At 42.3% G+C, this 12,464-nt stretch overlaps 1 protein-coding gene across 1 annotated transcript in view; it reads left to right on the top strand.

Moving 5' to 3' along the window:
• The first annotated feature begins 760 nt into the window (after window positions 1-760).
• The window catches only part of atrn (attractin), a 122,017-nt gene continuing 110,313 nt past the window's right edge, over window positions 761-12,464 (top strand). The window contains exon 1 of the mRNA XM_061082527.1: window positions 761-1,205. Within this exon, the coding sequence (XP_060938510.1) occupies window positions 958-1,205 (248 nt within the window). The 5' untranslated portion in view covers window positions 761-957. The remainder of the gene's footprint in view (window positions 1,206-12,464) is intronic.

Genomic DNA, 12,464 nt, shown 5'->3' with positions numbered 1-12,464 from the left:
AAACAGGGATGTTTGTTGTACACTTACTGCATGTGTGTGTGTGTGTGTGTTGTGTGTGTAGCCTCCAGTGTTCATCTTGCACACAACACACGAGACGCACATGGAAATCCATTAAATATTTTGTGCATAATCCTGCTAAAAATAAAGCAACAAAGAAATGCAGAAGGGAGGAGCTGGGGATCGAACCGCCGACATGTGAGTGGACTGCCTGCCCAAACTGATGTAGAGGAAGAAAACAATATACTTTGCATACTGTATTCACTTTATATATTTCTAGAGCAAGACAAATATTTTAACTCTACTTGAATAGTTTATTTTAAAATACTAAGTAAATCAAACAAACTTTCTTAATTAGGAAAACTAAACCAAGCATATCGGTCATAGCTTAAAGTAAGTGTGTTTTTATGGAGGCTTTGCAAATACTTTTTATATTTATTATTATATAAAAATAATATAATACAATAATCAACAATTTAAAAAAATAGAGAACAATGAATCTTGAAAACTAGACCCAACATATTGATCATAGGTAAACAATCTATGAATGTGCTCATTATTATTAATTTAGCACAAAGCCTCAATACAAACCTGATGGATGCTAACCATGCTAACAGCTGAGAGGCTAAGCTAACAGGCCAGACCGTAAAGGGGGCGGGGCCTGTGCGTTTAAAGCCCCGCGCGCCCCCGCCCCGCCGGTTGCGCATTTCCGCCGCTCTACGTCACTTCCGGATGTCAATATGCGGCTGGCTGCGGCGCTGGGAGACGGAACCACTGGGAGGATGTGAACCAGTGATGTGAACCAGTCCCCGGCGAACAGCAGCCCACACACCAGCGTCTCCTCCGGGCCAACGCGCACCTCGGACCCGCCTCTCGGACTCACGGCCGCGGGCAGCTCGTCGGGTCTCCCCCCCCCAGCAGCGGAGCTTCTGTCTGCAAGCAGCCATCTTTAGCGGGAGGATGTCCGGGGCCCTCTCGGGCTCCAGCCGGGGCCGGAGCCGGGGCCCGGGCCGGGGCCGGAGCCTGCTGCTGACCGCCGGGCTCCTGCTCTCCCTCGCCGGGCTCCTGTCCGCGCTGCCCGGCTCCACCGAGGCCAAGGACTGCGACAAGCCGTGCGGGAACGGCCGGTGCAACGCGGCCAGCGGCGGCTGTGTGTGCTTCCCCGGCTGGGTGGGGGACCAGTGCCAGCACTGCGGAGGGAGATTCAGGTACAGCCGGGGAGGAAGCTGCTTTCTACCGCTAAGACATGTGGACCACGTCCCTCTGCTCCGGGGAGAACCAGCGAGAAGCTGGAGGAGCCACTGGCTTCTCACTGGTTCTCCCTGGAGGAGCTGAGGGACAGCAGACACTCCACTGCTACTAGGACTGACAGTACTGTCACTAGTACTGCTACTAGTACTGCTAATGCTGTCAGTAGTACTGCTACCACTACTACTAGTACTGCTAGTACTGTCACTAGTACTGATACCACTACTACTAGTACATCTAATACTGTCAGTAGTACTGCTACCACTACTACTAGTACTGACAGTAGTACTGATACCACTACTACTAGTACTGCTAGTACTGACAGTTGAACTGATACCACTACTACTAGTACTGCTAGTACTGTCACAAGTACTGATACCACTACTACTAGTACTGCTAGTACTGTCACTAGTACTGATACTGCTAGTACTGTCACTAGTACTGATACCACTACTACTAGTACTGCTAGTACTGTCACTAGTACTGATACCACTACTACTAGTACATATTATACTGTCAGTAGTACCGCTACCACTACAATACTATCAGTAATACTGCTACTAGTACTGTCACTAGTACTGATACCGCTGCTGCTAGTACTGTCACTATCACTGCTACCACTACCAATACTGTCAGTAATACTGCTACTAGTAGCCTACTGCTAGTACTGTCGGTAGTACTGCTACAACTACTAATACTGTCAGTAATACTGCTACTAGTACTGCTAGTACTGTCAGTAGTACTGATACCACTGCTACTAGAACTGTCAGTACGGTCACTAGTACTGATACCACTACTACTAGTACATCTAATACTGGCAGTTGTACTGATACCACTACTACTACTCTCAGTAGTACTGCTACTAGTACTAATACTATCAGTAATACTGTTACCACTAATAATACTATCAGTAATACTGCTACCACTAGTACTAGGACATATAATTATATCTGTAATACTGCCAGTAGTGCTGCTAATACTATAAGTAATACCGCTACCACTACTATTACTACTAGTACTACTAAAGCTATCAATAATACTGCTACAACACTACTATTACTACCACCACCACTCATGTCAACACAGGGCTCAGTTGTCCTGGCCTAGAAGCTGCACATGTCTGTATATAACCTGAGTACTGCTGGTATGTGATGTGTATGTTTATCACAAGTGATAATAATACTGATCACACACGTAGCACTGGCCTCTTACAACTCATGTTTGCATCTATGTTCTTTTAGCTTTGATGTGTTTTAGTGTGTGTGTTTTGTGATATTTATGGTTTTATTGCCCAGCGCTGCAGATAAGAGCTGCAGCTCATGATCATTGTGTTAATGAATAATCGTCTAAAAGGGAGGAATCCCATTGGCCCAAACAAAATCCTTTTGTGTGACTTGCAGAATTAAACCTCAAAGTGTTCAATGTATAACAACGTTAAATTAATAATAGGCAGCAAATCCTCACCTTTGAAAAGCTTTCACCAGACATTTGTCATTTTTCTTCACATACTGAGATAAACATGGAAATAGATATTTTTAATTGGGATATCAGGTAAATCAGTTTGCACGTCTCCCACTCCAGCCTTTTATTTGTAAACTCAGTTATTCCACTAACCCACACACGGTGATGTCCTGGGTTGTGTTGGTCGAGTGTGGACAGAGGTGGGAGCTGCTGGAGATCTCAGCGGGGGGGGGGGTGCAGCCGAGGGCAGAGTCCAAACCCGCTTCTTGTTGTTGTCGTTGCTCTGTCTGGTGTCGTCTGGTTTTCACAGGACATGAAACACAGCAGGTGTCGTGCTGGTTATGAATCAAAGAAGTGAATATTACACTAAACGTCCGGACAGCAGCTCAGTGGTGGTCAAACTTTTGTAAACAAACAAACCAGTATGGATTTTTGGGGACTGATATCGATATTGGGGCGTGAAAGATTTCTGATATCGATATATTTTTTATAATAAAGACTTTTTGTGTCTCGTTATCACCCCAATGACACAGAAATGTAATTTGGGCTTAATATTTGACAGTTTATAACACAAAAACATTGCATTGAATTAAGAAAATAAGCATTCTGCAGTGTTTTAATGTAAAATATACGTTTTCATGTCAGGAAACATAAATACAGATATGTCTGTGAAAGGCTCAGATCTCACAAGACAATTAATAAATCGGTCAGACTCTATTCAAAGCACATCTCACTCGCCCACTTTCATGTGTGAAGCTTCCTGTGTCAGCTCATCTTATTTTAAACAAACGCTGATGACACTATGGCCTTGTAATGCTAAACACAGTATGCTATAGAAGAGTGTCAAACGTTGATTCAATAAAAATATTCAGACCATCGCTGCTGCACATCTTGTTCTTTGAGCTCATTAAAATGTCTCCTCTACTTGAGTTCATATCGTGACCTGGCCTCCTCGTGGAGAGGATTGTCCTTCATCGCTTGATGACACTTCATTTAGACACAATCAATGTTGATTACACCACTGTTTCTTCCTTGTGAAACCTTAATTTCCCCTGGTTGAGTCAAATTTGAGCCGAGGCCGTAATGTTATCCTTCTGCGTTGCATCTTTTTGGGTTGTTAGCGAGCCGATCCTGTTGCAGTGTTGTGATGAGCGAGCAGGTCCGTGCAGATCCAACGTGTCCGTCAGGGTTTGCTCAGCAGGCAGCTCTCGGTAAAACGCTCTTTAAAGGAGACCCTGGGTATTCTGTCCTGAAAGAATTCAACACTCAGTGCCACGCTGCCAGGTTGTAAGAAGCCGAGCTGGCGTGTGGAGGCCTGTGGTGTTCTGCATCCTCACAAATCTGTTGTGGTGAAGAAAGGGAAACCGGGACTATTTGCACATTAGTGTGGAGGATTGCTGATGGTGTCTGAGCAGGTGAAGTGGAGGCTGCAGAGCTGCCAGGGTTTCAGATCTCCAGGGTCGAGTGTTGTCGGGGTTAAGTAGTTTGTCTTTGTTGTGGTTCAGAAACTGGTGATGTGTGGGGAATTAGGATTGTGACCATCGGCTGCTTGGTGGATAACATGGAGGCTCAAAGTCCTGGGTTTGACTGGAGTGGAGTTTTAATTATCTTTCTGATTACTTCCTCCAAGCAGATTCTTGTTTTTCAGAAGTGTGGCACAAAAATGACTGGATGGAAAGAGGCGGATCCAGGAATCTTCAGATCCAGAAATGATTTATTTTGTATTGTGAGATGATTGATGGTTCCTGATGATTTAGATTAAGGCTCCTTTTGTGCCTTTATTTTGGATAGTTCGGACTTTGGGACCAATTTCAGGAATTTGCAACGGCATTAAACAACAGAAGCAGAAAAAGTAGCTCACAGGATTGAGATGTAATGTTTGAACAAGGACGTTAATTTTGCTGGTAGTAACAAAAAAAACACTACTTTTCAACAATATAACAAAGACGTGAAGCTTGGTTCAGATTCCAGGTTTGAAAACGTCCTTGGTCTTGAAACAGTTGTACGTCTGAAGGGATTTGGGTTTCCAGCAGAATGAGATGGGAGTTAACTATAAATCCTCACTCTTTTTTAGAAATGAATTAAATGATTATTCACATTTCCTGAAGCTCACCCCCCTAATTGCTCCCAGTATTGGTGTGGTGGGGAAACTGTGACTGTGGAAAAAGCCCCTGGTTCCGCTTAAAATGAGACGATGTGTTGCTCTTGTCTTGATTTTTAAATTGAACATCTTTGGCCCGTAGTCACTATCACTGGGATACAAATCAATTTGAAACATCCCCCGAGGCTGTGGCCGTTAATCTCATTCCCTTAATGTCTTTGGACGTTTTATAAACTTAACAATTAATCACTGATTTGAAAAAGGAATAAACCGATTAATTAGTAATGAAAGAACTTGTTATCAGCAGACGAGCATATATATTCCTGCATATTAGGTTTTTTAAGTTACCTGCTTTAAAACTGGGACGAGTTCCTGGACGCTGCTTTTTAATGTGTCCACTGGGCCCAATGAGGATTATTGAAGTTGAACTTTTGTTTTGTCTGGAGCTACGAAGTTTGCCCTCGACTTCAACTTGTTCCCATTAAAAGCAGCAGGTCCCTCCTGCCTGCCTGCGCTGCTGCAGTGGCTGTGATGTTGACCCTGAACTTCACTAATAGCACAGCAGGGCTCTGACTTACAGAACAAGTGCACCGGATCAAACGCTGGTGCTGCTGTGTAGAACTCTTAGGGTTGCAAAAGGGGTGATAGATAGATAGATAGATAGATAGATAGATAGATAGATAGATAGATAGATAGATAGATAGATAGATAGATAGATAGATAGATAGATAGATAGATAGATAGATAGATAGATTACTTTATTCATCCCCAAAGGGAAATTAAGTCGTCATAGCAGCCGGTATATTTGAATACAATAAATACAATAGAATACAATAAAAAATATTGAGGTAGAAAGAATAAAAACAGAAACACAAGATAAATAGGTAGATAAAGTTTCCTGAAAGTTTCCATGGGAATTTGGATTAGGGAATTTTGAAAAAAAATAAAAACACGCAAATTAAACGCTGAGCAATAAAAACATCATTCAAAACTCTATTTTAACTATTTATATCTCTGGCATTGCATTAGTGTTTTTTTTACAAACTTTTTTTCTCATCTTATTCTACAGAACAATGCCACGTGCACTCTCTCATGTGTGGAGACATTTCACCGCATCCAATGTAGAAGGAAAGGCTGTGTACATTTGAAAATACTGTGCAAAGACCTATGTTAAGAATGACACAACGATGCAGAAGCATATAGTCAAGTGCCCAAAGTTTCCTCAGGGCTCAAATCAGCCTATGACAAAACAAAATGTTTATATTTATGTCTGTATATGACAAGGTAAATACAGTTTGTATAAATTACCCACAACATTTCCAGTTTATTCCCGTATATTCCCATGGAAAGTTTCCAACTTTGAATATTCCCGGAATTTTGCAACCCTAATTACTCTATCGGGGGATGTTGCAGCCGTCAGACTGGTTATCACTAACGCAGAGTGGTAAACCTGCTCTGATCCCATTCCCTCAGAACCAGGGCGGCTGCTGTTGTTGTTTCCTCGGTCAAAGGGCCGATGGTTTGTCTTTCTGGAGGAGAAGCTGTGGTCCGAGCCCGTGTTTAGCATACAGACAAAGCTGCCATACAAGGCTGGCTGAGCGCTGGTAAGAGCGGCTTTCTGTGGCAAGTTCGTGCCAAGATGGTGTCCTGATTAACCATGAGGGCCAAAATCAACATGCAGGAGTGGGGCGGGGGGGCAGGCAGAGACAGACTGGAGGGTTTTGTTGTAGATTTACGCCAGAAAATTTAGATTTTCCTCTTGATCTCAGGGAAACTTTGAAGTTGTGTGCCACTGTTTTCCTTGAATCACAGCGAGTAGATCTCCTTAGGTCACGAAATCGATATTCATTGTCTTGTTTTTATCAAATGAATATTGCAGTTTCAGAAATGTTTGCAAAATCACACGTCGGCCTCACACCACATAAATCTCTTTCTTCCAGTGACGTCCATCCATGCTCATTAGCTTTGGTTTTACTTCTCCCTTCAACTCAGTGCAATTCAAGCTTGTTCCTGCTTCTCACAGAGTTTGAAAGTTAAACTTCTCTACTTCTTCCTAGAAGAGTTACTTCCTGTTGCTGTGGTCCTTCCCCAGACTGCATTGTGAATGGACTACTTGGGGAATAGGTAGTTTGAATGGTGCTCTGTTTTATAGAGAGAGATCTTGATCTTTGTAATGGAACTGTTCTGTCTTTGGCCGTAGTGTTTGTTCGGGGGCCTTTTCTGTTTTGACAGGAAATGAGAGAGATGGGAAAAGACATATATGTTAACGACCAGTTTAAAACCAGGGACGTTGCAGCTAATTGTTTCCTCGTAAAACTCCCAGACACTTAACAGCAGTGCTTTAGCCATTTACAGACATGAACTCTGGAATATGTCCATGTCCTTTTCTTTGGCTTCCACATATGAACAAAACAGCAAGAGATTTTCTGGATGAGACAAGTTCACGACAAGAGTAAAATACAACAAACCTTCCAGTGAGGGGTGGAGCCTGGGTGGAGCCTGGGTGGAGCACATAGAAGGCAGGACGTGACGTATGAATTCGGCTGTGGAAAGCTTGGTCATCAACACCAGTGTCTATCATATCACCACAAGCTCTCATATATTCAAAATATGTATTAATTGTGTCCATTGAATTTTGTAAAAGTCATTTTCCTGGACCATAATCTCACATGGGCTCACTCTTAAAAATATTTAAAGCAACTGCCTCGGACATTTACGTTTTCACACACAGGCCCACTGGAAAATGTCAGTGAATGTCTGAAAGCAGCCTGTGTGAAATAGTTGTATAAGTAAATGAGCAAATATGGTTTAATTTGGATTTGACGCACATTTTAAATTCATTTTGAAATGTAATCCGAACTACACACAACCCACTGGCTCATGTCAGTGTGTTACTATAGTGGGTTTGTGTTATATAGGTAATAAGGCTGAACTGTATCTGACATTCACACTCTTATCAGACTACCCCTACAAAGCCACCTTTATGCTCCTTGGCACAAAGAAATGCAACTGTACTGTTTTTTATTTTTATTGATACGAGATAACGAATAAGCCAAGAATTTTTTTTTTTATGTGGATGGTGGTTACGAGTCTTTTCAGTGGGATGATGTGCTGAATAAAAGCTTTGTTCACGTCACTTAAAGACAGAATAAGCCTCTGACGCATGTTCATGTCCATGTACCAACCCCCCCGACTCCCCCCAATTTCTGGTGCAGTTAATGTGCAACTCTTTAATAATTCTGTGACTTGAGTTTGCTGTTCATGTTTTGATGGCACGTACAGTAAGCTGTAAGTAAGCTGTTATCTTTTGAAGCAGCTGGATCAGGTTCAGGAAATAAATGCCATCATCAAAAGGGATCGAGTACCTCCATCATCTGAGCTGGGACTTGATTTTCTTACCCATCATCCCAGATTTTAGTTTGCAGGTAAACAATATTGCAAATCTCCAGCAATATATGTTCAACTTTTAGGTCTATATGCAAGTGCAACCTCATTCTGGCGTTTATAAGTCAGCCTCACAACTTCAACTCTGCTCTCTACAACTAATGATAATTTTCATTACCTCCAAAATGAGGTTGTTTGTTGTTGTGTTTTTTAGAACAATCACACAAAATAGACTGAAAGAATTACCATCAAACTTGGTAGAAGGAAGTGACATAGACCAAGAAGGAGTCCATTCAATTTCTTCAACATGTTTCACATTTTTGCTTGAAAATCAAAAAATGCTTAAAGGAGACTGATTATGAAAAGATTTAATGATTTGTTGTTTTTCAAGAGTGTAAAGTTCCCTTTTTATGTTTACACTCAAACAGTTGCCAACCGTATCTTTCTGTAATTTGGAGCGAGCTTGTTTACGTTCATGTTCACCAGCTGGCCGTCGTCTTCTTTCCTTTTGCTGGTGCGTTGCTACGTTTCTTGGCTCGTGATCACCACCAACTGTTGTGGAATAGCATGAAAACGTTGGCAGGCGCGTGCCCATCGTTCCCCTCGTGTGTGTAGAAATGTTTCTCCACGGTGCTGCTACGTTTCAAAACCTCCACAATTTACCTGTTCATATTCCCAACTGATGGATCCATCGCTTCTTTCAGCAGCAGTTTGAATCAATCTCTTCATTTTTAAACACTGTTGTTGTCCTTGTCCGACATTACAAGTCGATTTACTATTTTCTCTTTCACAGTTTCCACAGCTCTCTGCTCTGTAGTGAATCTGTCGTAGACGTCTGTGTGTTAGCAGCGTCCACATCCGTCCTCGGGCGCCGTCTGGAACCTGAAGGCTGACCTCCCTTCTCTGAAAGGCCGCACTCAGCCACCAGCCTGCCGGGCCCACGGTCCACAGCAATTACCTTCACGGCTGTGCCACTTTTATCTCATTCATGTCAACCCCCCCCGATGCAGAGACGCAGATATTTGCTCCGTGCCTTATCTCCTCGGAGTCATTGATATATTTACACGGCCGCAGAGAAAGGCAATTGGTGTAAATGGCCGTGGAGCTGTCTGATAATCTGCAGGAATCTGGCGAGTCGGCGGCAGTTAGCGGCACTCGGCAAATCTGTGATGATCAATGTCACCGGAGAGGATGTTAGTTCCTTCCGATGACTTTAATCCGGTCTCCGCAGAGATGTGATGCATTTAGAGGCCGATGGAAATACACATGTGTACATACAGCACAAAGTGTTTTGAAGGGTTTGACGCAGCAACTTCAACAAGAGGAGATACAGGCTGGTTTATTGTATTTTATATCATTTTCTTAGCGATAGTTTTCTGTTATTCAGTCCGTCAGGTAGCTCATATCACACTCAGGTATGTTTGACAGCTCATTTCTATGGTTAGTTTGGGGGTGGAAATGTGAGCTTGACTTTTCAATAACTTCACTACAGGATGATTGTAGTTATCGTCCCAAACGTTTTCCATCAAACTCAATCTTACTGTTTATGTGTAATTTCTTTAAGGATACGAATTCCCTGAAGGTGCTCGTGTCATTTGCTAGAAAAAATGTGCGTATCCCCCGAAAATGTTCCTGCTATCGAGGCAAATTTCTCTTTTTGCAGAATGTGCAGAATCATACGAAGCTGTCACATGATGTCCCCCCCCCCCCTTCACTGAATTGCACGGGGACCCCACAGTGAAAAGTGATGCTGTTCTCTCTAATAGATGTAAATCACGGAATCAGCAGCTCCTGTGCGTCTGCCCGGGCCGTCTGGAGGGAAAACCCTTCTGCCTCGGTGGCATTTACATTCTGTCTGAGCGGCTCCTTTCCCCCTTCAGCCTGTTGTTGCCTCGTGAATGAGGAGTGGTGTTTGCTCTCTGCTCTCAGGCTGCACCACTCTCCCATTTGTCGACCACTTGGCTCGGCTGCGGAGACGCCGTTTGCATGAGAAAGAGCAGCTGTTGAATGTCAGGGTGGAACGTGAGGTTTCTGCGTCTGATGGTACGAGCACCTGCTGGCTCGGGCTCGTTATCCCAGGACAGAAGAGACGGATTCTTTTTAACATGAGGAGGACAAACTCACAGCCGTTCAGTTGTACCTTTTTTAGAGTTCTCTAACTTTATGCTGTTGTGCTGCACAAAGGTCAAAGGACATGAGTGGTGTTTTCTAGTTAGCTCGCTCGTTAACTTTACCTTCTAACCTCGTGTTCACAGATTTATTGAACATGAACGTTGTAATGCACTGTATATAAAGATGGAGGACAACACAACCCCTAAAAGTGGAGGCCGAGCATCTTGATCGCCCCCTGGTGGCCTGCCGTCCTTTAGGTTGTAAACCATGCGTCCTCCAGGTTCGTGAACAGGACACGGGCCAAACTAAAAAACTCAAAGCACAAGTCAAGGATGGTTTCTGTCATTTAGGTTAGTTCCTATCACACTAATGTATGTTCCCGTTTTCATTTTTGTGGTATGTTCGGTTTTGTTTTATTTATTGCTGTATAAAAGGTGGGGAACATCATGATTGACAGCTTAGACTGACTCCTGATTGGCTGAGACTCTGCCTCTGGAATATCGTAGCATCATTTTTGTACAATGGACGGAAGTGGAAATGTGTTTATCTTTATTTACAGTCTATGAAATAAACTTAGAAGCATCTCTAAAGTCTTGGGGAGAAAGAAGTGGTTCTTTCCTGCCGGTAGAGTCACTGTGACCTTCACTCTCAACTCTACAGAATATTCACAGTGATGAATTATGCACTATTAATAACAAAAGGCGGAGGGGGACATTTTTTGAGTAATGGAATTATTAAATTTTACATGTAGCTAAAATGACTCTTGTGGTTTATGTGATTTATGAAACTGAATTCCAGGAACAAGACGTGTGTTTTTGAAGCTTTCAGTTATTAGTTGATTAGAATTGATCATTGACGGAAGATCGAGTTTGTTAATTCTGGAAAATAGTTGATTGGTTAAAGGGAACTTGTTTTGGTTCAGTTTCATTTAAATCTCATATTTCAGATAAAGAATTGTTTCCTTAACATGCTGTCTACATTTTTATATTCCAGTGAAAACACGAAGGCTGCAGTTAATGCAACTTTCTTTCTTTACTGCCTTCTGATTGTAAATGACCATAATATATCTGCCCCCCCGGCGAGAGATGACATTAGACCGTGCTTTGACTTCTGAATATAAAAAGTCTCTTTATGTCCCAAACTGTGCTGGGTCTAAAAAAAGACAAGAGGACTTGTTCACCCCTTGTTCAGAAGCCGACACGTGTTTGTTTCAATGTCCTTGATCCTTGAAAAGCACTTAATTAAAATACTCGGTGGTAAATTGCTGAATTTTAGGGAAATTACACTTTGTTCTGAGAAGAGATACGATCAACTGTCATCACTGAAAGTCACTCTTGAGTGTTTCCTCTGGTTTTATTCAGCTGTGATGCATTTTAAGATTTCTGCTATAATTTCCTCTGATTTTATTAATGTAAGGGAATTAAATATATTGTTTAACAACATCTATAAATAAAACACTAAACCTAATGTCTCAATGCTCATCACAAAGAGCACCAACATCTTCAAGTCTATAAACTGGGAATCTAAAGAAGCAAATGGGAAGACATTTTTTAAAGTGTTATTACTGGAGAGGCAGAATTTCTCTATTTCATTCAACCAAAACACTTTTAGGACGTTTCCCTTGAAAGGAGATAAAAGCTGAGTCAGCACTTGACCCCCACTCTGGTCAAAACCATTAAGTCATGTGGGCAACTTGATGAAAAATGAAAATAGAATCTGATGACAAGCCGTCAAATGTTACTCACTTAATTGAAAATCTCTGTAAGCCTAGCTATAGGTCTACGACAGTAATAATGTATATTTGAATTATTTCCTGTGTTCCAGAAGGATTCGTTTTTGGTGGGTCAGCACTTGACCCCCACTCTGGTCAAAACCATTAAGTCATTGAGGCAACTTGATGAAAATAGAATCTGTTAACAAAGCCGTCAAATGTTCCTTACTCACTTAATTGAAAATCACTCTCAGCCTTGTAATATTTCTACGACAGTAATACTTTATATTTGTATCATTTCCTGTGTTCCAGAAGGATTGTTTTTGTCCCAGTAGTGATGTAAGTAGAACACACTGCTCGGGACCAACAGCAGTTTGCGTTGCGTGGCTGGTAGTCAGGTGTGTTCATGGGAGTCCCGAGCCCGATGCCCTCTGAGAGAGAGAGAGAGCT

The sequence above is a fragment of the Limanda limanda genome, chromosome 12, assembly GCF_963576545.1.
Source record: "Limanda limanda chromosome 12, fLimLim1.1, whole genome shotgun sequence".
NCBI lineage: Eukaryota > Metazoa > Chordata > Actinopteri > Pleuronectiformes > Pleuronectidae > Limanda > Limanda limanda.
This window is presented reverse-complemented; position numbering and strand designations above follow the sequence as displayed.